The 27,537-nt window shown below is 44.1% G+C and overlaps 1 protein-coding gene across 1 annotated transcript in view; it reads right to left on the bottom strand.

Annotated features, from left to right (window-relative positions):
- The window catches only part of LOC126160968 (uncharacterized), a 340,498-nt gene extending 313,612 nt beyond the window's left edge, over window positions 1–26,886 (bottom strand). Inside the window, exons 1-2 of the mRNA XM_049916949.1 lie at window positions 25,312–26,886; window positions 25,063–25,281 (exon numbers count right to left, since the gene is read on the bottom strand). Coding sequence (XP_049772906.1) covers window positions 25,063–25,281; window positions 25,312–26,886 — 1,794 coding nt within the window. The remainder of the gene's footprint in view (window positions 1–25,062; window positions 25,282–25,311) is intronic.
- Between the last annotated feature and the right edge of the window lie 651 nt (window positions 26,887–27,537).

The raw sequence follows: 27,537 nt of genomic DNA on the forward strand, positions 1-27,537 counted from the left end.
CAAATTCTATAAGTCCCTTCAGATCCTTGAGCGTCATGCACCCAACCTCGCCTTCCGTATACACCTCCCGTCCCCCACACAGATCCTCTATGACATCATTCCTTTCCCCCATCTGCTCCTATTCCTTGAACATATCCGCATCCTCTACACCTCCCGCCGCCTTGATCCCCCTCACCCCCGGTTGCTCCTCTCCTCTCCTATCCCCACCCCCTGCCACGTCTTCACTGTTGTGTCCCCCCTATCCTCCATCTCTACACCCTTCATCTCCTTTCCTAAAGTGGCTTCCATCAACTCCCCCTCCCGGATGATGCCCTCTCCCCCTCCATTTATCCCTCCTATCAACTCTGATCCTCACCCCCCGTCCTTTCCTCCATGCTTTTCTTGGGCTCCCTCCCCCCCTTCCATCCTCTTTTTTCCCCACCCCCCTCTCTCTTCCCCCTTCTCTCCCCTGAGTCCTTTTGCATTTCCCTCCTCTGCCTCTTCTCATTCCCTCTCGCATCTGCACTGCCCTTCTCCCCCCTTATGAGTCCTCTCCCTCCTTGGTTCCCCCCCCTTTCGTTTTTCTCCTCTCCTCCCTCCTTGTTTTTCTCCCTCCTCCAGGTCCCTCCCTCCCCCCCTCTGCCGTTGGCTCGGGAGTGTCATCTTTGTGTCGCCATTTTCGTGCAGTGTGTTACAGTGAGTGTTTTACAGTGAGTGTTCCGTGTTGTGTCTTTTGGGAAGAGTTGCGAACGGCCATCATACTATCGCTGGGTGTGATTTTTTATTTCTTGCGAACAGAAACCAGACTGTCGCCATGTTTTTTAATTGTGTGTCTACTATGTTAATTGTCTGATTCCTGTGCATTTTATTAACATTGCCAACCCCTTTTGCTTTCTGTTTTAACTTTCCGCATTTTTCCGCCATTTTACACTTATTTTATCGCCTGTTTTTCTTGTGTTTTTTCTTCTTCCGTTTTTAAAAAAGTCTGTAGGCTGTAGAGCAGCGTACTAAGCTGCTGCCAGCCCGCCCCCTTCGGGGGGAATTGAAAAAAAAATGCATTAGTACGTCAACCCGTTCCATTCGGGCTCCTGTCACAGTTCATTCAAGAAAGATTTGAATGACGCTATGACATGAGAAACCAAGGTAAACGACGAATATTTGTACCAAAACACATGTTTAAAGGTGAAAGCGTTCTCTCTGGATCGGGGCAGAAACGTTCGCCCGCATCTGAGAAGATAGGAACCGGGTAGCGTGAGTCAGGCTTTGGTTTCGTCTGGCCGCGACTGCACTGAACGGATGCCAAAACTGATTCCCACGGCCAGAGCTAGAGTCTCTTTCCGTCTCGCCTGCTCTCCTCTAAGTGGAAATTAACTTCTCCCAGCGCGGCTCCACTCCACAGAGAACGCGCCGGCTACTGCCTTGTGTTTTTGTTTGCCCTGACAATTAGCAGCAGGCGAGCAGTGTCGCAATCCGGCACTGCGCTGGCGTTAACCTCACTGTTTATTGCTGCTCCACGCCAATGTGTCTACCCACGTACCACGCTCCCACACAGCCCCGCCCTCCTCATTAACATTTTCTGGTGTTAAGTCTTTACGGTGGAGTGCGGCGTTTCTTTTATCATCTTTGCTCCCACGGCGTCACCGCGTTGGAAACGACAACAGTGAATTTGTTGAGTTCTTTTATGCTTTCAGCGTTCGTAATTTGTTTAGTAATCAAAAGGAACATGTGAGCGTTTCATGCTTTTTAAATTTTTTACCTCAGTCGTATTTCAAAACAATATTTGCGGAAAGTTGGTACTGGCCGAGGGAATCACACTAGGAAATGAGACACTTAAAGTAGTGGATGAGTTTTGCTATTTTGACAATAAAACAACTGACGATGAGCAAACTACAGAGGACATAAAATGCAGAATGGCAATAGTAAGAAAATCATTTCTGAAAAACTCCTTTCTGAAGGTATTTGTGTTGAGTGTAGCCATGTGTGGAAGTGAAACAGGACGATAAACAGTGTAGACAAGAAGAGAGTAGAAGCTTTTGAAATGCGATGCTGCACAAGTTTGTTGAAGATTAGATGAGTAGATCACGTACTTAATGAGGAGGTACTGAATAGAATTGGGGAAAAAACAAATGTGTGGCACAATCTGACTAGTAGAAGGGGTCGGTTGGTAGGACATCTACATCTACAGCTACATGGATAATCTGCAAATCACCCTTCAGTGCGTGACAGAGGATTCGTCGAACCATCTTCACAATGATTCTCTATTATTATTCTACTCTAGAAAGCGTGCGGAAATAACTCTCTTATTTCATTATGATGCTCGTTTCTCCCCATGTACGCTGGTGCCAACAAAACGTTTTCGCATTCGGAGGAGAAAGTTGGTGATTGAAATTTCGTGAGAAGAAACCGCGACAACGAGTAACGCCTTTGTTTTTTAATGATGTCCACCCCAAATCCCGTATCATGTCTGTAACACACTCTCTCTCCTATTTCTCTATTATACAAAACGTGCTGCTCGTCTTTGAAATTTCTCGATGTACTCCTTTAATCCTATTCGGTAACGATGCTACACCAAGAAGCAGTACTCCGAAAGAGAACGGACAAGCGTACTAGATCTGTTGTGCCGTCTGAGTTTTCTGCCAAAAAAAGGCAGTCATCGGTTCGCCTTCCCCACAACGTTTTCTATGTGTTCTTTCCAATTTAAGTTGTTCGTAATTGTAAATCCTAGGTGTTTAGTTCAATTTACGGCCTTTATATTTTATTGATGTATCGTTTAACCGAAGTTTAACGAATTCCTATTAACACTCATGTGGATGACTTCACACTCCTCATTATTTAGGGTCAATTGCCAATTTCTGCACCATACAGATATCTATTATGAATCGTTTTGGAATTTGTTTCGATCTTCTGGTGACTTTACTAGACGACACGTCCTAATGCATCAATGATTTCGTCCTGATGCATCAAGGATTTGTCTGTTTGGTAATGGAAGAGTGTGTGGAGGATTAAAAATCATAGAGGGAGACCAAGAGATGAATACAGTAAGCAGGTTCAAACGGAAGTTCGTTGCTGTAGTTATTTGGGGATGGAAAAACTTGCACAGGATACAGTAGCGTGGAGAGCTGCATCAAACTTGCCTTCAAAATGAAGACGACAACAACAACAGCAACAGCAACAGCAACTTTTGAGCCTAAAGATTCGGGACACACTGTCTAGGAATCTTGTACACGCTGTCTTGAATCGAAACGTATCATAGGATTTACTCCCGGGTAAACATCTGTCAGCGATCCATTATTTGTTGTCACGTATTATTGGTTTAATGATGCAAACAGTTTACTGGTTAGTCTGTCGCTATTTTTGTTGTTACTAAAGATCTTTTTGCAGACTATGTACATACAAGTTTGCACTAATAAAAATAGTTGTTTGTCAAAGGTGATTAATATTCTCACATATCATCAAGTATATAATGTTGTTCTTTTCCTCTAGATTGTGTGGAGTTATCTACTAGGTATTTCAGGAATGAATTTTAATTTTAATTACCTTCTGCAACATAATTTGGTAATCCGTGAATTACAGAACTGAACCATAATTGTTATTTTATGTAAATTAATCTGGTTTGTAATTCTTGTTGAGCTCATACCTTTGGAATATGCACGTACAAAAATTATGTATTTATATATGAATGCATCGATCTTATAGAGCACTTTGTTCTATTTTGAACCGCGTAATTTTGCCACAAGATTGTGTAAATTTCGTTTATACGTCTCACTATACAATGATTTGATGTTGTATTCAGTGTATTATATGTGCATGTTATCTGCCATTTGGCCAGCCACTGTGGCCGAGCGGTTCTAGGCGCATCAGTCCGGAACCGCGCTGCTACTACGGTCGCAGGTTCGAATCCTGCCTCGGGCATGGATGTGTGTGATGTCCTTAGGTTAGTTAGGTTTAAGTAGTAGTAGTTCAAAGTGTAGGGGACTGATGACCTCAGATGTTAAGTCCCATAGTGCTCAGAGCCATTTGAACTATTTCTGCCACTTGTCTGTAAGTAGTAACACTGTGTGATTTTTACCATATTTTAACATCTTCCTACTTCACCTATGGACAACCTGAGTTTCGTTAATGCTGGTTTGTATTTTGTTCGTGTAGCCTTTCCTGGACGGACGATACTAGATTTTTATGGTTCAACAATGTTTTGATACAAATTTGATTTGTGGCGCTCGTGTAGTTTCTTTCACAAGGTTATAGAGAAAATTTATGCTGTGACGGTGTTTTACATAAGTGATGTAAATTCTTCTAATTTCAATGTTTTCCTTGTTCATAGCGTCACCATGATGATGATGATGTACGACCGAAACCGGACGTAATACAGTATGCTTGTCATGAATGTTTCCAAGTATTTAACGGCTACTGACGTTTGCCTTCTTTAAAATGTTACACATTATAAGACCAAAGCGTTAATATGACAAGACTCTTGTGGATGTACCTGTATATTTAAGTACTGCTCGTGTGTTTGGGATACTCCGCCGCTCGCATTACAGGAAGAAATCGACTGTTCCTAAATTTGCATCCAGTACTGCTTCAGAATTTTCTGCTCGGTTCTCAAGATTGGTTGACGTATTACATACCGTGCATATTATTCCGTAGACTTTCCCGTTTCACTGACGCAAGTTGCAACCTTCTGCTGCTAGAGGAGTCCGAATTGTACGAGGGTCACTCCAAAACAAATGCACACTATTTTTGTAAAAATACAGTTTTCATTCTGCATGTGTGAAAGTTTTACAGTGTGTAGATACATCCTTCCCGCTTGTTTTCAAACTTAGTTCAACCTGTTCCCGTGAGTGGCGCCGTCACAGCAGGTCTTCAAGATGGCTGCTACACTTGACGTTCGTCAGAAGCAACGTGCTGTCATAGAATTCCTGTGCTGTGAAAACGAGACAGTGGTAAACATCCAGAAGAGGTTGAAAAAGGTGTATGGAGATGCTGCTGTCGATCGCAGTACAGTCAGTCGGTGGGCAAGCAGGTTACGTGACGAAAGCGGGCACGGCAATATTGAGGATGGTCCTCGCAGCGGCAGGCCTCGTACTGCACACACTCCAGACAATGTGCAGAGAGTTAACAAATTGGTGACTGCTGACAGGCGCATCACAGTGAACGAATTGTCACGTTACGTTGGGATAGGGGAAGCAAGTGTTAGCAGAATACTGAAAGTGTTGGCGTTAAAAAAGGTTTGTGCCAGGTGAGTTCCTAGGATGTTGACAGTGGCTCACAAAGAAACAAGAAAAACGGTATGCAGCGTACTTTTGGAACTCTACGAGAATGGTGGAGATGACGTTCTTGGAAGAATTGTGACAGGTGATGAATCATGGCTCCATCATTTTTCACTAGAGACGAAGAGGCAATCAATGGAGTGGCATCATGGAAATTCACGCTAGAAAAAAAATTCAAAACTACACCTTTTGGTGGAAAAGTTATGGCTATGGTATTTTTCGATTCCGAAGGACTCTTGCTTGTGGACATCATGCCAAGTGGAACAACCCTAAATTCTGATGCATATGTGACGACACTGAAGAAACTTCAAGCTCGACTGAGTCGTGTTCGATCACATCGGCAAAAGCAGGATGTTTTGCTGTTGCACGACAATGCACGGCCACATGTCAGTCAAAAAACCACGGAAGCGATCACAAAACTCTGATGGACAACACTGAAACACCCGCCTTACAGTCCTGACCTGGCTCCATGTGACTATCATCTCTCTGGGAAACTGAAAGACTCTCATCGTGGAACAAGGTTTGAAGATGACGACTCCCTTGTGCACGCCGCCAAACAGTGGCTCCAACAGGTTGGTCCAGAATTTTACCGTGCGGGTATACAGGCGCTGGTTCCAAGATGGCGTAAGGCAGTTGAGAGGGATGGAAATTATGTGGAGAAATGAAAATATTGTTCCTAAAGGATGTATCTACACACTGTAAAACATTCAAACATGTAGAATAAAAGATGGATTTAAAAAAAATAGTGTGCATTTCTTTTGGAGTGACCCTCGTAGCATGTAACACGGCAGTGTGTAACCTAACTATGTCGACTAGCGAGAAACAGAGTGCTGTAATCCTTCAGAAAACTGGAGCACGAATTCGAAGAGTTCGTCCACACTTGGAGCACCCTCTCATTCAGCATGACAATGCCAGATCACACACGAGAGCTGCGACATCTGCAGTCATCCGATGCCTTGGGTTCATTGTCGTGGGTCATCCTCCTTACACTCCCGACTCGGCCCAATCCGATTTTTACCTGCTTGCAAACCTTAAAGAACACCTTCAAGGATATCACTTTGATAGTAATGGAGCGGTGCAGGTGGAGGTGAGGTTGTGGTTCCATCAATAAAGTAAAACATCCTACAGTGACGGTATCAACAAACTGGTGTCTCCTTGGGAGAGATGTTTGACGCCATGGTGACTATGGTGAGAAAATAAATATGTGCACATATACAATAAAGAGGTGGAATGTTAATAAAGTTTGTTTTATTTAAAAGTTGCTAAGATTTTTCATCCATGAATTTCGGAGGGTTTACTTTTCAATAGGTCCTCATAGGTTATCGGAAAATCTGTTCCGAACTTTTCAGTGTTTTCTTGTTTGGTCACATATCTGGAATGCTCTTCATGTGGATTATCTTCAAGTAAGGCCATGTTTGAACGGAGTCTGTCGTTTCGTCACTACAGAAAGTGAACCGTCATCAGCTTTGGATGAATTTCTATAGACGGCAAACCGCCAGAAACAAAGACGTTTATGACGGCAATGACTCTGTCTCAGTACCTTTGAACGGAATTCCCTTAATGTGCTAAAAAGAAAAGGGAATGCTATACAAACGAAAGTATTCCACGTGTCAAATTAGCGCTTGATTCACTTGCACAAAATGTTCCGAAATTATTACAACAAAATTTTATTGATATCAGTGCCATTTATGTGCCTTATGGAGAACTATACGGCTTGGTTGCTCTTGTAAACTAGTCGGTGCGCCAGTCGGAGAGTGGGCTAGTTAAGGCTGCGAGCGATATGGGTCGAGGCTGAGAGCGGTGGGTGGGAAGTTGTATAGCGCGCCGACAATTCTATGGCCGTGGCGAAAGACTGCAGCGATCGACACGCCGGATGTTGCCTACCGCTGCTTTGTGTGAGGCGGAAGCTGCCGAGTGGAGTAAAGAAGGGTGGCCTACCGACAAGAGTGACCGCTTCTTCCACGCTAAATGGATTTCGCATCATCTTTCACCTAAAACCGGAAGGAGCCATAGCATACAGAGCAACTACTTTCTGAACCTCTGTTCGAGTGTGCACTGTATACTCACACGCAGTATATTTACAGATCAGTGTTTTGCTGATACAGGTTTCGACTGTTATAACCCAGTGTGCTATACTAGACGACGAATGTCATGCAAAAGTGATAGCCTGTACCACTGTGACGTGTTAAAAGAGGACCACTCTCACAACGTAAATAAATCTAATATACAAGCGGAAAACTCCTTTACTATTCTATCGTTCTGTTGTCGATTGAACACCGGAAATAGGAACACAGTATCAGCAGATAACTTCTGCAAGCACTTGTTGATGTGTTTGTATTAGAATAAAAACATGCGCGACTTTACTTCTGTAAGAACCGTGGGACAAGTTAATCAGAGGAACTTGCTGGAAGTACTCGCAGAAGTGTTTCCCCCGTCGTGAGGTAAGGCAGCTGGATGTTAACAGTTTCCTGCTTAAGATCCATGGCAGCCGCCACCGTTGTTGCATTATCGTTATGGAGAAAAGTCGTGACAAAAAATAAAAAGTTAAGAGAAAAAAAGGAATGTTAGCGTGAAGAAATGGACACAGAGACGTACATAAAGAAACGCTATTGAATGCACTATAATTAGAGGAATTCGCTCTGTTTAAAAACTTTAAGAGAATGTTGTACGCAAGTTTCGAAAATCTCTTGTCTGTTGTACAATCAAATGTTCTACGCATGATAAAAAAATCAATACCAAAAATTAAAAACATGTGGCAAGCTCTGTCTCTTAAAGATCAGCTTTTACTGATTATTCGATTTTTGTAAACGGTATTTATTATTTTTTATTAGAAATGTAATGCCTTTAGGTTTATGCTAACAATGAAAATTCAGCTACGAGTGGGAATTAAATATAAACGGGATTTTTGTTCCTGTACATCAATAGTTGGTAGGACTGGTCCCGCGCTTCTGCTAAGCTTAAGCGGAACCGTTAGAAGTGAGGAGAGCGTGGAGATAGATATTTCCCACTGTTCCGTTAGTAACGCTTATGACGTCTGAGCAACAGGCGCACCCCTCCATTGCGCAACGCATAATTATCAAATTTCTTGCTCGTGAAGGAGTTAAAGCGGTGGAAATTTGCCCAAGATTGACTGCACAGTTCGGTGATAAAACATTATCAAGGACGCATGTGTTTCCAGACATTAAAAGTTCAAGGAAGGACAAGAACGTATGGAAAATCAGGAACACGATCGCCGTCCTCGGATCAGCATTACAGACAAAGCCATTCGTTCGGTTAAAGACATTATTGACGACGATCAACGGGCGAGAGTATCAGAAATTGCACAAAAAGTCGGAATCAGTTATCAGCAATCGTCACAAACGACCTACAGTTCCGTAAAGTGTGTTCCAGATGGGTCGCCGCGCGGAGGGGCCTCGCGGTTTGAGGCGCCATGTCACGGATTGCACGGCCCCTCCCGCCGGAGGTTAGAGTCCTCCCTCGGGCATGGATATGTGTGTCGTTCATAGCATAAGCTAAATTTAGTTACTTTAGGTAGTGTGCAAGTCTAGGGACCGATGACCTCAGCAGTTTGGTCCCTCAGGAATTCACACACGTTTGAACATTTGAACCAGATGGGTCCCTAAACTTTTGACCGAAAATCTGAAGTTGAGACGTTTGGAGGTCTGTCAGAGGCTTACAGCAAGGTTTGAGGAAAAAGGTGATGATGCATTTTTGAGTCGGATCGTCACCTGCGACGAAACGTGGGTTCACCACTACATTCCAGAATCCAAAAAAGGCAGTAAGGAGTGGCGGAGGAAAGGGGAGGCAGCACCAGTGAAAGCCAAGACTCGACTGTCAACTGGCAACGTTCTTTCAACCGGTTTTTTTTTTTCGATCAACGCGTCATTTTGCTGATTGATTTTTTGCATGAGCGACGCACAATCAATGCTGCTTACTACTGCGAACTGTTGAACAAGGGGAGAGGTGCATATCGCCGCAGAAGCCGGGACCAATCGATTCGACAGGTCATCCTCCTCCACGACAATGCGCCTGTGTAAAATACGTGATAAAAAGTGTTTGTGTTGTTGCAAAAAAGAAGAAATGCCAAGAAAAAACAAGGAGAGGAGAATTCCTGCTGCAGCATCCAAACTGCTGTCGAGATTGTACTACTGTAGAAACTGAAGATCCATGTAATTTGCCAGCTCAAGATGGGTGCAAACCCGAAATGCATATTGGCATAAATAAAACGAATTAAAAAGTGGCTGGTTGCTGTGTTTTTACAGTGAAATATCATTATCCACGGCCACGGAGCTCAACAGTCCAAATAAAATGGACAAATTGTTATAGATTTATGAATGTTTCTGGCTTCAGCAGTGTCTTGATATAACTCTCACTCCAGTCGAGTCAGACTGTTTTCACATAGTTTAAGTATATCGTTTTAGTAAGTTACATGCCCCCTCCCCCCCTATGTCATTGTGATCACTGAACATGGTCTTAAAGCTAACGAATTAAAATTTTGTTAAATTAGAGGGTTATATTCTAGCTAACATCTACTGTAGGCAGCAACATAAAAGTGGTGTGGTGGCTATTTATGTTTAGGAGACACTAATACTACAAAAAAGTCATTGCTGGATAAACACAGCAGTGAAAGAAATCTAGAAATCACTGGAATTATTGTTGAACTGAAGGGAGAGGGTAGTAATTGCACAAATCACGAATTAATAGGTATTTATCACCCACCAAATGCAGATGTATCACACTTTTTTAATAGTCTGAGCTCAGTAGTCAGTCTAAGTGGCCCCCAGTAATCTTACTATGCTTGGGAATCTGAATATTAATGCAAACTCCGTCAACATGACTAACTTGAGGCTGACAGGTATATTGAATTCATAAGAGCTTGCAAACATAGTAGACACTGATACAAGAGTGTCACACTACACCTCCAGCAGTAAACATGCTACAAACAGTGTTAGACGCTGCAATTCAGAACTTCACTACTCAAACCACTATTGTCAGTCTGTTGAGTACTTGGGTATAAACACAACAGAAGCAATGAAAGTCATTGAACACAAATGAATCTTGAGCGATCATAACACAAACTTTTTCAAATGTAAACTAGCCTAGGAAAAGTGGAACTGTCTTTATATGGTTAAAGGTTCGAACAATAAATGGGATGAATTCTGTGAAACAGTTTTGAGACAAATGTGTCGTATTACTTGAGCAAATACGCATTCAAGAACAGAAAAACGTTCGAAATTTCCTTCCTTACACTGTGTCATTCATGTAAGCACAGTAATTTTTACCTTTCAAAACAGCTGTTGCGTGCACACGACAGAAATAATGAGCAAGAAGCAATCGCAAACAGTAGTCTGCTAATGTTTTCGGCTGTTTAAAACGGCGGCAGATCCCGCCCACTCTGGCTTCAAAACAGCTTATAGCGTAACTATGTAGCGCCATCTACCCTTTTATATATATATTTCCATGTTATTCACCGCGCAACCCAGCGCTAGCACTTCCTATTACGTCATACTCAAGAACCACTTTAGATATTATTACGCTATATTTTTCTTCGTCACTGTGTAGTAATAAATTACGAGAGACCTTGTGTTACACAAACACACACCTCACAGTAAAGTTTCGTGTTTCTGTAGCTGGTTATCTGACATTCGATGTCATCGGCCTACGGTGTATACACACCAACTACACTACTCACAAAGTTTAGGAGATCAATCAAAGTATATATTCAGCCTGGGGAGAATATTTTAAACCGTTCAGTTATAAATGCAATAAAAAGAGACAAGTAATATACGGGGTTTTCAGTACGTGCAGAATCACGCATTGGAGCCAATAAGTGTGTATGCGTGTATATGTGGCAAAATGTTTCGCAGTTTTAGCAAAATCGTTGAGCCATGAATATAAATGGCTACAGAACTTCGCAATGCTCGAGAAGAGCCTCAGTTGTGAAATCTATGCTTGTACTATGTAAGCAGGACATCTGTCTTGTGATGTACGTACAGAAACGTTTGGTATATAGTAGGAGCGCTCAGATAGTTACCGTATGTAGTGACATCTGTTGGTAGAGGGGTGGACTGTTAGCTGACTTAACTGCAACCGATAGAAGTTGGAGGAAACACCTCATTTATTACAGGAAGAATTAGCGAGTGTTACTAAATGATTATTAGTGTTATGTTACTTACATATTCGTAATTATAAGTATGAATCATTAGTGAAGTATTCTGTTTTTTGGTAATTCAAATGAGCTATACATTGAAGGAAAGAAAATAAAAAAGATAAACACTTTCTGTTATTTGGGATCCATTTTAGAATTCGAGGGAAAATCAGAGTCAGAAATCAATAAAAGTATTAGTAGCGGACGGAGGGTCATTGGGATGCTTAACTCAGTCTTATGGAGCAGGAATGTAATGAGCAGAAATAAAAAAATTAATATAAAAATCCATATTAGAGAGTGTGGTTCTGTATGGAACGGAGACCTGGACAATTAACATGAAGCACATTAAAAAATTACAAGCTCTAGAGATGGACTTTTGGGGAAGATCGGCAAGAATCTCCAGGAAAGAAAAGATAAGGAACACCGAAGTAATAAGGAGAATGGAAATAAAACAAAGAATATATGACGTAATGGATAGGAAGAAATTACAGGTGTACGGGCATGTACGACGAATGGAGGAAGCCAGACTACCAAAATTGATACTGGAGTGGGAACCGGAGGGGAGAAGAAGAAGACGACGACCTACGACCACCTGGCTCCAAAATGTACGGCGTACAATGAGGAGAATGGGCGAAGAGGAAGAGGACACACAAGATCGAAACACCTAGAGAAATATTTTGAGAATATAGTTTAAGAACGTTTATTGTTTGTATTGTAATTTCCAAGTAAATTATTATGTTGGAGATAAGCCTCTGTAATGAGGAAAATCTCAAAGTAATAAAAAATTATAAGTATGATGTTAAGCGAAAACATGTTTCATTGAACATATGGGAACGTCAAGCCTGTCATTGTCAGATTAAGCGGCAGGCGACAGTCTTTAATTGTTAGAGGCTGCGATTGGCTCATGTTATGAGCATGGCGCCGAGTTCAATGGCGCAGCGCTTGCACGGGCTGACGTAATATTCAGTATCTTAAGAATTATCGTGCGGCGGGTGTCTCGGATTTATGGTCACCAATGGCAGACACCAAATATCTGAGGTCTGACGTAGTGCAAGATAAAAGGACGCATATATTCGACGGATATGGAATCACAGGCGCTGACTCCATGGGACCTGATGGGGCCCGAGCCCACTCAAAAATTCATTTGGGGGAGGGGGGGCAGAGCCCCCCAAAAATTTAAGAAAATTACTAGCTATATTATGCTTCGTAAAATCACAAAATTATGTTGGAATTTTTTATTTTCCTCGTTTGACGATAGTTACCTTTTAAAATGCATTCAGTAATAAGTTAAAACAAATAATTATTACGGTAGTAAGCAGGTTAACTGAAAACGAGCGTTGCGGCCGCGGCGACATCAAATGGAACCCTCCGCCTCGCGTCGTCTTCACGCTTCGAGACATTACGACGCCGCGGCTATATAAAGCCCACCCTGCTGTCGCACACATTCAGTGTGGATAGTTACGTTCAGTGCATGCTGCAGACGTGTTTAGTGTTCCGACTTTAGTGTCTAGTGGACTATTTTATATGACTTTATTTTATTCGTTTATTGCGAATTAAGTTTGCAATGGATAAATCTGTTACCAAAAAGGCGCGCTTGGAAGTTGATGATACTGCAAGTCAACCTCCAACAATTATGGTGTTGTCAATTGATTTGTCGTCTTCAGGCGAGAACCGTTCACAGCCGAAACCTGGACAATCCGGCAAGGGAAGATCATTTTCAGAAGTCTTGGTTGATCAAATATATATGGTATATACTAAGATGGTATCTGTTCTTGCCGGCACGGTAGCTCAGCGTGTTCGGTCAGAGGGTTAGCTGCCCTCTGTAATATAAAAAAAAAAAAACCTGAGTGAATGGATCAATAACGAACTTCAACGGGCGTCAGGTGACGTCCGCCACGAGCAATTGAAACGAACAATAACGAACAAAATGAGATTACAAAAAAAAAAAGATGGATAGAGCGTCTGCCATGTAAGCAGGAGATCCCGGGTTCGAGTCCCGGTCGGGGCACACATTTTCATCTGTCCCCGTTGACGTATGTCAACGCCTGTAAGCAGCTAAGGGTGTTCATTTCATTGTAAATATACATGGCTAGAATATGAAGCATCTACCGAAAAAGTTTTTTGCAAAACGTGCAAAGAGGCAGATGCTAAAAATCTATTACAATTTTTTTCAAAAGAAGAAGATGCATTTACTTCCGTAGGGTTTTCTAAGTGGGAAAAGGCTTTGTGAAAATTCCGTCTTCATGAAAATACGTTTACGCATAAAGAAGGTGTTCTGAAACTAAATTCTATCACCAAACGAAGTGTGGCCTCCCAATTGAATGAACAGTTAGATGGTGATATGAAGAAAGGCCGTTTAGCTCTTGAGACAATTTTTACTACCATGCAATTTCTATGCCGGCAAGGACTAGCAATTAGAGGGCACGAAGATGTAAACTCAAATTTTTTTTCAATTGTTGGAACTCCGAAAGAATGACATACCTGAGTTTAAAGATTGGTTAGGGCGTTCGGGGTATAAGTGGACGTCCCACGACATTCAAAACGAAATCATTGATCTACTAGGAAAGTCTGTGTTGAGAAAGGTGTTGGCTTCAATCAAGAAGACTGAACATTTTTCTATTATGGCTGACGAAACAAGTGATTCTTCGATTCACAAACAAGTTTCATTTTGTATTCGTACTGCCGATGATTCCTTAATCATCAACAAAGACTTTATAGGCTTATACGAGACCCCCAACAGTAAATCACAAACTATGTTTAGTATTTTAAAAGAGGTTTTTGCTCTTGATTTGTCAGTGGATAACTTAAGAGGACAGTGCTATGATGGTGCCTCGAATACTAGAGGTAAGTTCAAAGTACTAAAAAAGTTAGTTTTGGATATACAACCAAAAGCACATTATGTGCACTGCACTGCTCACAGTTTAGACTTGAAAGTTGTAGACAGTCTCCGCCATCTTACGTCTATGAGGGACATTATGGCTTTAGCCAAGGACTTAATAAACACCGTAAGGGAATCCAACAAAACGATGGGACTTTTCAGAAGCATGTTCTGTGAGAGAGCCAACGACCAAGCTGGTCTACAACCCCTGTGCCCAACTCGATAGACCATGCGAGCTTCTAGTATCTTGAGAATACTGAAAAACTTTGAAGAACTTTGAAGAACTTCTAGAGTTTTTTGAAACATTTTCTGCAAAGGACAAAAGAGGCAGGTTACAAATGTGCAGGCTACCTCGAGTCAATGTTACAATTCAAGATTTATTTCTTTTTGCATCTTTATTGCCATGCAATGAACCCAGTAGAGGATGTTAATGAAAAAATTCAAGTGTTGCTGATCTGGAAAAAAAATATATGAGGGCTTGATTTGTATATTGAATGTAAGGCGTGATAGTTTTGAACACTTTTGGGAATTGTGTTAAAAAAAAAAAAGCTTCACAAGTTGATGATGCTTCGCTTCCTCAGAATCGAAGAAGTATGAAAACAACGAAGCCAGCTCACCGCACACTTTCAAAACCCCAAAGGAACACTACAAATCTATTTACATTGAAGTTTGTGAAACGGTGCAATCTTGCATTACTGAGCGGTTTGCTTCAACTGGACTCACACAGGTCATTGCAGTTGAACAAGAGTGCTTGCTTTTGAGTATGTTAGCCGATATCGCTAATAAAAAACAACTGGTCTTAAAAAACATGCGTGATGTAAGAAAGTACATTACACAAGAGCCTGCAGTTGGAGATGTGTTATGTGAAGTAGTGAAGTGCATTAAGCTTCTCCAAGTAGTTCCAATCACGACAGCAACAGACGGTCATTTAGCGCCCTTAGACGTCTGAAGTCAAATCTCCGATTAACAATGGGACAGAAGCGATTGAACAACTTGGCTGTTCTTCATGCCCACCGAGATGTTTTGGATAAATTGGATATCCGACCAGTCATCAACGACAGAACAGAAGGAGTGACCCATGAGGAAACTCTTCAGTTTCGATTTGAAAGTGCGTGGATTACTGCTAAGATTTTTGAATTCTAGTGGTAGCTTATTGAAAATGGATGCAGCAGTATACTGCACACCTTTCTGCACGGGAGTTAAGGAAGTCCGATACAAATGCAGGCTTGATTTCCGCCGAGTATTAATCGCGAAAAAGCTACCTATTCTTGGGAACAAGCTAATATTGTTAACAAGATATGACAGTAAGGACAGTAAGTAATCCAGTCAGACGGTCGGCATCTGCACCTTTCTAAAGACACTCTAGCCTCAATAGTGGCATTTAGAACAATATGAAGAATCTTTATAAAATAGAGAATTATATACATACATAATGTTAAATTTTCAGTTTCGAAAAATTAGTACTAGTTTAGTACCATATTACTATATTGCTATAGTACTGTGTTAGTTATGTTCAAATACTTAAATATTTTTAAGGTGTAAGGCCCAATTAAAACCCGACATTTACATACTTTTTGACTGAAAGTATTAGGCATACTGTATTAACTGTGTTAAAGCATATTGTTTTGTGCTATCATAATATTATTGGTTCAAACGGCTCTGAGCACTATGGGACTTAACATCTGAGGTCATCAATCCCCTAGAACTTAGAACTACTTAAACCTAACTAACCTAAGGACATCACACACATCCATACCCGAGGCAGGATTCGAACCTGCGACCGCAGCGGTCACGCGGTTCCAGACTGTAGCGCCTAGAACCGCTCGGCCACCCCGGCCGGCTCATAATATTAGAAAAGGACAAAACGTACAAACTTTTAAGTTGGGTTGGGTTGTTTGGGGAAGGAGACCAGACAGCGAGGGCATCGGTCTCATCGGATTAGGGAAGGATGGGGAAGGATGTCGGTCGTGCCCTTTCAAAGGAACCATCCCGGCATTTGCCTGGAACGATTTAGGGAAATCACGGAAAACCTAAATCAGGGTGGCCGGACGCGGGATTGAACCGTCGTCCTCCCGACAAACTTTTAAGTCCTGTAAAATGGAAGCAGAGATAAAATACTAAAATTTGGCATAGTTACTTATCTGAACAGGGATAAAAAATGGTCGGCTTTCATCCGAATGTGGAATGACCCGTCAGAGCTTGTTACAGTTCAACAAAACCTGACGTTTTAGTTTCACAGAACGGGCATATGATTAGTGAAACTGAACAGTTCAAATTTCTAGGTGTTCAGATTGATAGTAAACTGTTGTGGAAAGCCCACGTCCAGGATCTTGTTCAAAGACATAATGCTGCCATTCTTACAATAAGAACGGTATCTGAAGTGCGTGATCGTTCGACACGAAATTAGTCTACTTTGCTTATTTTCACTCGCTTATGTCGTAAGGTGTTACATTTTAGGGTAACTATTCCATTTCTAAAAGGATACTTTTGGCTCAGAAACGGGCGGTTCGGGCAATAAGTGGTGTAAGTTCACGAACCTCTTGTCGACCCCTGTTCACGAGTCTGGGTATTTTGACATTGGCCTCTCAATATATATATTCCTTACTGTCATATCTTGTTAACAATATTAGCTTGTTCCCAAGAATAGGTAGCTTTTTCGCGATTAATACTCGGCGGAAATCAAGCCTGCATTTGTATCGGACTTCCTTAACTCCCGTGCAGAAAGGTGTGCAGTATACTGCTGCATCCATTTTCAATAAGCTACCACTAGAATTCAAAAATCTTAGCAGTAATCCACGCACTTTCAAATCGAAACTGAAGAGTTTCCTCATGGGTCACTCCTTCTGTTCTGTCGATGACTTTCTTGAAAAATTAAGCTGATTCTTGTTGTATTGTTCACTGCGTTTACTTAGACTTAGGGCTTGACTTTTTTCGGGTTCATAAGCATTTTATTTTTATCTGTTATTACTTTTAAGCTGTAATTTCATGTACTGACACGCTCCATGACCTTGGAGATTTGCTCCTCAATTTGGTCCTACGGAACGTGACGTGTAAGTAAATAAAAAAATTAAAAAAACTTACTAGGAGACGGATTCACTATGCATGTTACCCAAAAAATCATTCAGGCAATTGTAGGTAACCTCCTGATACGTAGTTTAGAAACTGTATCGTAAATATATTCTCAATATTATTTAAATGCCTATAACGGTGATGGCTCTGAAGAATTTAGTGAATTTGTAGATGGTAAGTACAAACCGATCCTAGAAGATAATAAAACTAAATGATTACCATAATTCCTACCACCAACCATATTCGTTGTGGCTTTACTATTAAAATTCTATTGTGAATCTCAGTTTAAGTGCTGTCACAAAATTCTCCTTTGGAATTCATTTGTTTCAGCTTGGCTTTAATCACAAATTTTCTCACCCAACCATTGAAAGAATAGATAGTTAGTTGGTTACACGTTCCACAGACCATGTGAACGATTCTTTTATCGAGATGACTTGAAACGAGTCAGTTTACAGGATAATGGGTAACATTAATGAACACATTATCATTTTAGTTCTACTCATGCACCTACACTTTAATTTTTCTTTTTTAACTGGCTGCCAGTTTTTAAGTAGAAATTTGTCAACGGAATAGCGGGGTATGTCCTGGACAAATTATTTTAAATTAGCTTTAAAACCTGCTTCGCTACCTGTCAGACATTTTATGTTATTGTGCAAATGATCAAAAAATTTTATTGCTGCATATTGAACTCCTCTCTGATTCACTACCAGCCTTGAACTCCTCTCTGAGCCACTACCAGCCTTAATAATAAGTATTAGAGATTATTTCTCCCTATAGCTTTGTATGTATGTACATCAATATACTTCTCAAAATGTGATGGATTATTCATATCGAATTTCATTAGCGAAAATATGTATAGTCACGACGCAGTTAATATGCCTAGCTCCTTGAAGAGACCCACATGACGCCCGAGGGCGAACACGGCATATTATCCTTACTGCTCGCGTTTCTGCAATCAGTACTTCCTTTCTAAGTGACGAGTTATCTCAGAACATTATTCCGTACGACATTATCAAGTGGAAATATGCTAAATACGCCAGGACGTTACTATGTTTGTTTCCATGAATAGCAATTGTACGAAGAGCAAAATTAGTGGAACTTGGCGGTTTGAGAAGCTCAGTAATATACTTCTTCCAGTTCAAGTTTTCATCAATATGAACACCCAAAAATTTGGAGCATTCTATCCTACTTACTGACTCTTGTTCATGTACTACAGCAACTGTTGGTGAGATAATGTCTTGCACAAAATTGAATGTAGTGTAATATGTGTATGTGTTTTTTTTTTCAAAATGTAGGGAAAGTCCATTTTCAGAGAATCGCTTAATAATTCTTTTGAAAATATCATTTACCAACGTTCCTGTTGCTGTCTCTCTAATGGGATCTACTATAACACAAGTATCGTCTGCAAAAAGTACCCATTTTGCTTGTTGAATGTTAAGTGGAAGGACATTCACATACACTGCTGAGCGAAAACATTATGACCACTGCCCAAAGCAATGTTGGATGCCGCCTGGTGGCGTTGCGGGCACGTGACGTGGTGACAAAATTATGTAAGCAGAGCAGACACGGATAGGGGATCATCCTAGCGAAGAAATGGGCTGCAAATGGGGAAAGCCATTAAGATTAGCTACTTCGAAAAAGGGCAGACTAACGAGTAACTCGAAAACAGCGAAGCTGGTCAAATGTTCACGAGCTACTGTTGTGAGGATCTACGGAAAGGGGTAGGACAGTGAAACTACCGCTAGGTGCTGAATGGCTGGATGTCTACGACTCTTCCCAATCGTGGTGTAACGTAGGACGGATGGTGATCTGTGGCATCTCTGTTCACCATACGTTGTTGAGTATGGAGCTTCCCAGCAAAGCATTCCTATGTCGTAAATGTTGACACAATTACGATTGCAGTGGGCAAGGGACCATCGGTATTCGACGGTCGATCAATGGAAACGTGTCGACTCCTCGGATGAATCACATTTTTGCTACACTATGGTCGTCTCCACAAATGCCGTCAACGAGGTGAACGGCGGCTCGAAACGTGCAGCGCGCCACGGACTCAGGCTCCGTCGGACAGATGTCCTTTGGCGTGAACGGCGTGAAACGTCTGAAAGCAAACACCATGCAACAACTGTCGAAAGGGTCGAGGCCAGAGGAGGCAGTGTTATAGTTTGGAGAATGTTTCGCGGCATTCCCTGGATGATCTCGTCATTCTGGAAGGTTGTCCTGTTCACCCCTACATGCAGTTTGTTTTTCTTCAGAACGTTGGTATGTAACAGTAGGGCAATGCAACGTATCACACAAGCCGCAGCATATGACGTGTTTCGAAGAACACCGCGATGAGTTTACCATACTCCCCTGGGCGTCTAATTCCCCGGATTTAAGCCCAATCGAGAAGCTGTGGGAACATCTCGTTCGGTCTGTACGGGCCATGGATCATCAACCGAGAAACCTAGAGCCCCTGGCCACGGCATTGGCGTCGGCGTGGCTCTACAATCGCTGTCGGTAACTTCCAGAACCTCACTGACTCGTGCACGTCTCGTAGCGATCGACGGCACAAAAGTTGATTGTTCAGGCTTTTAACTGGCAGTCGGATTAATGTGACTGGACATTATAGTTTCACGGGTTGAAAAATGAATCACGGTCCGTGACCACATAAAATGCTGTTATTGAGTGATACTGATAAGTACTGACAGGAAGACGAAATTAGAAGGCGTATAGAAAACAGATTTTGTCAGGAAAATAGGTTTGTGCAGTGTAATTCTAGGAGAGTTAATAAGATGGTCAGGTAAAAACTGGTCTAAACAGTTTGGAGCGTTCCCCTCCCCCCATTAGTTCACAAAATGTATTATTTTGAAATATTCTTGAAGTATTGCAATGTCTTATATGTCTGTCTGCAGCTTCGCATGCGAATGCTTATGGCCAATTGATAAAAGGCAACTCAATGTAAACGCAATGAAAACTATCATAACTGTTAAAATCAATTTTCATTATTTCTGTATGAGTTTCTGCGCTCCTACATAAAGCAGCAATCAGAAGTGTAAACTAAAATTTGGATTTTTGTTGAGATTTAAAGTGACAAGTGCACCGAGAACATTTAATACCGCTGTAAAAGTAATTTTTTAGAATTAATTGTTGGCTAAACAAGCAAGAAAGGTAAGTTGCTTTCTTGTCCGTATTATACTGTTTACTGTTTATGGACTCATAGATGTGCTCAGTTCTATTAAAAAGCAGGAAATAGTTTTAAAATGAACACACAACATTCTTGTGGAACACATTAATGTGTTTCTTGATTATATGTACATCGAATGACATAAAATTATACCTCTTTCACCTTGAACGCTGCTGATTATGTAGCTTTAATCAGTTTCACATATTTAAAATGCACCACCTTTGTAAACTAAAGGAATATTTTGTCCTCGCAATTTTTCATGCAAGTACTAATGTAATGTTCATAAGAGACCCACTCCTGGCACGACACATCTGAGGCTCTACAGATTAACGCATTCGAAGCATCTCTGGTTGATTTAACGCCGTATACACGCTGTTTATTCTTACGGAGTTATTTATGTCTCATTACTTACATGAGATTAACGTTGGTGTTAGAAAATTGTTGAACAATAGCGAAAAACCGTAGTCAGGGACGAAAACCTCGTTCTTGGGAAGTGTGTACTCTTCTACGAAATACAACGATATCCAGTGTATATTACATTTCAGCTCGGTAACAATAGTACTGAGGTCCCTAGAACATGTAAAAATAATAAAATGTACGATATACAGAACTAATTGCATCAGTAACGAACGGCAGTAGTTTATTAATTCGCATACCGCTCTTCTGTTGTTTTTTAATATCAGGTACGTTCGCATGCTCGCGCGTGCCATGTACCATGTCTGTCTGCAGTTCAAACGTTATGACGAGAGCTGAAATATAAGTGAGTTAATTTAACGGTAGTATTTCGCATTATACAAAAGTGCTACGCAGTTGTCTTTGGCTTTCGGAAGATCTAACTACTAGCGTGTCGGGAGGAATGTATTGGGATAATAACAGACGAATGGTCCTTTCTCTGCATACACCACGGTCGGCAGGCAATGTACCAAAAATAAAAGAAAAATGGTGTTCAAATGGCTCTGAGCACTATGGGACTCAACATCTGTGGTCATAAGTCCCCTAGAACTTAGAACTAATTAAACCTAACTAACCTAAGGACATCACACACATCCATGCCCGAGGCAGGATTCGAACCTGCGACCGTAGCGGTCGCGCGGTTCCGGACTGAGCGCCTATAACCGCTAGACCACGGCGGCCGGCAAAATTGGTGCCTGTCAAAATCTGGACAAGACACGCGCTAACGACGTCAGCGTCGTCGCCACTGTGAAATTAGAATCTCATTTCACAGTTAATTTGCAGCCCCCTCAAAGGCGCTCCCTCAGCCAACTAGTAAAGGCGTACAGATTCCGTGTCTAACATGGAGACTCCACTGCGCCGTGCTGTAACGTAATGCCAGCCGCAAACCTTATGCCGGAAGCACGTGTGTTATTCACAGTGCTGGTCATTGCGCTTTTTCCTGGTTGAAAAGTATTTGTTAGTCTAGCTGCTCAGCTATGTATCCAACTAAATAATTGACGCATCTGTTTCTTGTGATTTACAGAGAAAATTAATCACCTACTAGATAGACTTGCAGATTAAGGCATGATGAAAGATAGAAAAGTAAAATTTGCGCTTTTCTTGTCAGTGAGAATTTTCAACGATGTCTGTGTTAGTGGATGTTGGGATATTTTTGGTCTCCTGGTTGTTGTTGTTGTCTTCAGTCCGGAGACTGGTTTGACGCAGATTTGCCTGCAACCCTCTTCATTGCTGCACAGCTATCGCTTCCTACACCCATTTGAACCTGGGCCACATGGTAGTATGTGTATATTTGCTGGAAGCCTTCAAAAGTTTTGGATGGCAGAAGAGGATAAAAATACTTATGAGAAAAGACAGACACACAAAAAATCTAAACCAGGTCTGTCTGCAACAGAATCGAAGAGACGGAGTCCGCAGCTCTGGTCGTGCCGTTCTCGCTTCCCACGCCCGAGTTCCCGGGTTCGATTCCCGGCAGGGTCAGGGATTTTCTCTGCCTCGTGATGACTGAGTGTTGTGTGCTGTCCTTAGGTTAGTTAGGTTTAAGTAGTTCTAAGTTCTGGGCGACTGATGACCATAGATGTTAAGTCCCATAGTGCTCAGAGCCATTTGAACCATTTGAAGAGTCGGAAGAGTAGAAAATAAAGAATCACAAGCACGTGCTAAGACGAGTGTGAAACAACACTGCAAGTTGTCTCAGCTGTTAGATGAAGAAACAATAAAAATTTCGAATCGGAATAAAAATTTAATAGGAACAGTACTGACTTTCTCTTAGTTCGCACACTTTTTGGAGAAAGATTGAGAACATCTAATTAAGACAAAGGACATCTTACAAACAAATAGATTGTATTAGGAACAAGCAGAACTAAGATGAAAGGGTTGAAGGTTAGGCTGTTGGCTTAATTAGGGGGTGCTGAGGGATGCTGCCAGCTACATTACATGTAGTAAACATTATTATTTTAGAGAGAAAGAAAAAAAATTCGCAATATCGTTCTTAGTCATTTTTAGATCCGAATGTTAATTACGGTGTGACAATACTGCATTGTGAAGTCGTCTAATGAAATAGTCGCGAAGCACTTGTAATTAGACGTGTCGCGAATCATGTAATAATTCTGCGACGCGAACTGTTCTGAAGAATCTATGGAGGCAAGCGGTAAGCAGTTAAGTATCGCTGGCGTTGAAATACTTGCATTGTTTCAATTGTGAAGAACTGTTAGTATCGTAATTGGAATCTTGTTTAGTGCATGTACAGGATAGAAGAGAATACTACAGAAAAGAGGGCCACGAAAATGTTGACAGATAAGACGTATTTTTCTGTAAGATGTATAGCGTAAACACTTGAATAAGTGTCACAATATGGCAGTTAACGTAATGTATCCTGTGACGAGAGAATGACACATAAACGTCTACAGGTTACAGCACCTCTAAACCTGTCTCTTCTAACTTTGTCCTTTCTCACTGTATGTTCTCCAGACCCTTTTGGTTTCGAGAATGTGCAGTGCTTCTTTTTAAGATCTTCTCTCTTTCTACAGCTACAATTTTTATTTAAAATAGAAGAAATCGGTTTTTGGTATCGTAAATGAAACTCATCTGTCTAGTAATGGTAAAACACACGTGTTTCATCTTTTTAATTGTACTATAGTGACTGTATGCGATCAGGCGGAAGAGGTGAATGTATAGAAGGTAAAACACTTATTTGTGTCAGATGCACTTATTTTATCCACCACGATTTTCGAGAGCTTACACCCTCATGTTCAGGTGGATTAGCAGATTACATTACAATTTCATTTGCTGGCTGTAGCCAATTGTCTGTTTAGGACTTCACTTCGGTAGAAATGAGGTGTAATTTGTCACTTGCTGTCGTAATAGGGCACTGAGATTAGAAATTGTAAATTAACTTTATAAATTTTAAACAATAATAAAGTTTGTCTGAAAAATATAATTTCAGAGGCGTATTGTGATAGCATGTGAAATCTACACGTTATTTGTAGCGACATGAAACTCAAAACAGACAGCAGGCTATATTCACCTAATGAAATTGCGAGGTAATTCCTCGGAACTTGTTGCGGAAGAAATAAAAGTGACTGACACGGATAAATGCTTTTCTCCCTCATGTAGCAGATTCCAAACCACTGTCCGATGTGGACGGCATAAAGCGTACTGACGGCATCAAACTTTCCGCACGTGTAAGTGTATAAACGTAAGAGATAGTGCATAGTATCCAGGACCTACATCCACAGTTATACTCCGCAAGCCACCCAACGGTGTGTGGCGGAGGGCACTTTACGTGCCACTGTCATTACCTCCCATTCCTGTTCCAGTCGCGTATGGTTCGCGGGAAGAACGACTGTCTGAAAGCCTCCGTGCGGCCTCGAATCTCTCTAATTTTACATTCGTGATCTCCTCTGGAGGTGTAAGTAGGGGGAAGCAATATATTCGATACCTCATCCAGAAACGCAGTCTCTCGAAACCTGGACAGCAAGTTACACCGCGATACAGAGCGCCTCTCTTGCAGAATCTGCCACTTGAGTTTGCTAAACATCTCCGTAACGCTGTCACGCTTACCAAATAACTCCGTGACGAAACGCGCCGCTCTTCTTTGGATCTTCTCTATCTCCTCCGTCAACCCGATCTGGTACGGATCCCACACTGATGATCAATACTCAAGTATAGGTCGAACGAGTGTTTTGTAAGCCACCTCCTTTGTTGATGGACTACATTTTCTAAGGACTCTCCCAATGAATCTCAACCTGGCACCCGCCTTACCAACAATTAATTTTATATGATCATTCCACTTCAAATCGTTCCGTACGCATACTCCCCGATATTTTACAGAAGTAACTGCTACCAGTGCATATAATCATACAATAAAGGATCCTTCTTTTTATGTATTCGCAATACATTACATTTGTCTATGTTAAGGGTCAGTTGCCACTCCCTGCACCAAGTGCCTATCCGCTGCAGATCTTCCTGCATTTCGCTGCAATTTTCTAATGCTGCAACTTCTCTGTATACTACAGGATCGTATGGCAAAATTGACAGAAGCAGGATACGGCAACATTGTTGACTAGAGACAGAATAAGCAACGAGGAGTAATGTGGCGGGTTACCTGCGCGGCAGCAGCCCGCTGCTGCCAGGAGGCGGGCGTGGGCCTGCCCCTGAGGAGGGCTTCGCTGGGGCACTTCTCGAAGATGAGGACTCGCTCCGCGACGGAGCCCCTGGTGAGGAAGGGCCGCACCGGGTTGGAGGCGGACTGCCGGATGTGCTGGCGCTGCTGCGACGTCAGCTCGGGGTGCGGCACGGGCTCCGGCCGCGGCCGGGCGGCGGGCGCGCCCGTGGCGGCCGAGGCGGCGCGCACCGCCGGCTTGCCCGCCTTGGGCTCCGCAGCCGCCGCCGCCACCGGCGCGCTGTTGGCGCTGTTCTTCTTGGACAGCAGCGACGCCTTCTTGGCGGACGCGGGGGCGGCCGGCGACGGCTCCTCGGCGATGATGATGCCCGTCTTGAGCGCGTTGATGAGGCGCTCCTCCTCGCGCGCCACCTCGTCCAGGTACTGCGCCGTATTCTTGCGGTTGTTGTTGCGGGCCGCCTCGGACGGCAGCGTCGCGAATTTGGACTTCCCGCGGTCGGCGCCCGCGCCGGTCTTAGCGGCCGTCTTCTCCGGGACGGCCGAGCCGCCGACCACCTTGTTCTTGAGCGGCCACGTCGTCAGCCCGGAGGAGTCTGCGCCGCCGGCAGACTTGTCGGACTGCTGAGGCGCGGGAGACGGCTGCGGCTGCTGCTGCTGCTTCGGCAGGTCTGGCGGGAAAATCGTCTCGATGGTGTCGCCGAGGATGAGCTTCTGGAAGGGCACCGTGGTCTTGGTCGGCGTGGTGGACGGAATGGAAGACGTTCGGATGTGAGTGTAAGGCGAAGTTCTCGGCGGATCGGCCTGCCGACTCTTGGCGGGCTCGGAGACGGGCGAGGCGTGCTCGAGGTACGGCGAGGTAACCGGGGACGGCGTCTTGGCCGGCTGCTGCCGCTGCGGCTGCTGCGCCGGTCGCTCGAACTTCTGCAGCGCATACTGGATGGACGACGGCAGCGCCTTGGACGACGGCGAGGACGGAGCGGCCGAGCGCTGGCGGGCGGCCGCCAGGCGCGCCTTGTCCTCCGAGACGAAGTTGTTGACGAACTGCTCCAGACTCGCCTCGGACGCCAGCAGGTCCACCATGGGGGTCTGGCTCGGCGAGTGCAGCGGCGACGTCTTGGCGGGAGAAGCGCGCCTCTGGCCGGCTTCCGCCGAGGCGGGCCGCGGCTGCTGCTGCTGCTGCTGCTGCTGCTGCTGTTGCGGCGTGAGGGCGGGCACGAACTTGTCGGCGGCGTGGCACGACAGGATCTCGGTGGGCTTGAGGCCGCGCGACTTCCACGTCTGGTAGATGGCTTCGGCGTGGTCCGAGATCTGCTTGGCGATGGCGGCGATGTCCTCCTCGGGCTCCGAGGAGCCGGAGGCGGCGGAGGAGGTGGACGAGGCGGAGGAGGAGGAGACGGGCCGGAAGCTGCGCGCGCGGTCGGCGGGGGCGGCCCCGGCGTGGCGCGCGCGCGCCGCCTCCTCGCGCAGCTGCGGGTGGCGCTCCAGCAGGTAGGAGACGGCGGCCGGGCTGAGGTCGGTGCCCGCGTCCAGCACCAGCTCGGCGCAGCCCGCCTCCACGGGCACCACGTTGACGGGCACGGCGTAGCCGAAGTGCACGGCGCGGCAGTCGACGGGCGAGGCGGCCGCTCCCGCGTCGCCCAGCAGGCACGCGTTCAGGTCCGGGCAGTGCACGGCGCGCGCCGGCCGCGGGTCCACCGTGCACGACGCGTACCGCGTCACCGAGCGCGCCAGCTGCAGCCCGCCCCGCGCCGCCGGCTCGCCGCCTCCCGCTCCGCCCCCGCGTCCGCCCCCGGCAGGCGCGCTCATGGCGCCATGGCCGCGCGCCCCAGCCCCTCACCGCCGCCCGCCTCGAGAGCTTTCTGCTCCGACACTCGACACGGCACGCACTCCTAGCCAACGCGTCGGCCGAAACATCCACACCGTCGCAGGACCCCGACACTCTTCTAGACGACCATACCTAACCGCACCACACGTCTACACTCCGACAAATCGCACTCGACTTTATCGCCACTGTACAATCTGCACTGTCTCGCTCGAGCACAAACACGCACTGCCACAAAACTCGGTCTCACTTTGCAGGCGAAGAAACGGCGTGTTCCAGTCTAACGGTGCCGCAGAACTGACGCGACACTGTCGACTCTCACTGGCCGGCACTAAATATATCCTTCCTCGGCTGCACGGCACGAGCACTGCAGTCCAGACGTAATTTTAGCCCGTCGTAGAGAGGTAGAAGTTCTGCTCCCGTGTGTCCTCGCAGGCTACCTACCTGTGCGCTGGAGCGCAGATCTCGCGGAGCGTCGGCAGCTCGCACTGTCTGCCGTCCTGTCCGGGCTGCTTCCCCGCTGGGAGGCGCCGCCGCCGCCGGCCTAGTGGGGAGACCAGAACAGAAATAAACCAGCGCTGCCAGCCGCGCCGCCGGGCTGCGCCCTCCCCTTCTCTCTCTCCCGCTCTCTCTCT

This window comes from Schistocerca cancellata, chromosome 2, assembly GCF_023864275.1.
Source record: "Schistocerca cancellata isolate TAMUIC-IGC-003103 chromosome 2, iqSchCanc2.1, whole genome shotgun sequence".
Lineage (NCBI taxonomy): Eukaryota > Metazoa > Arthropoda > Insecta > Orthoptera > Acrididae > Schistocerca > Schistocerca cancellata.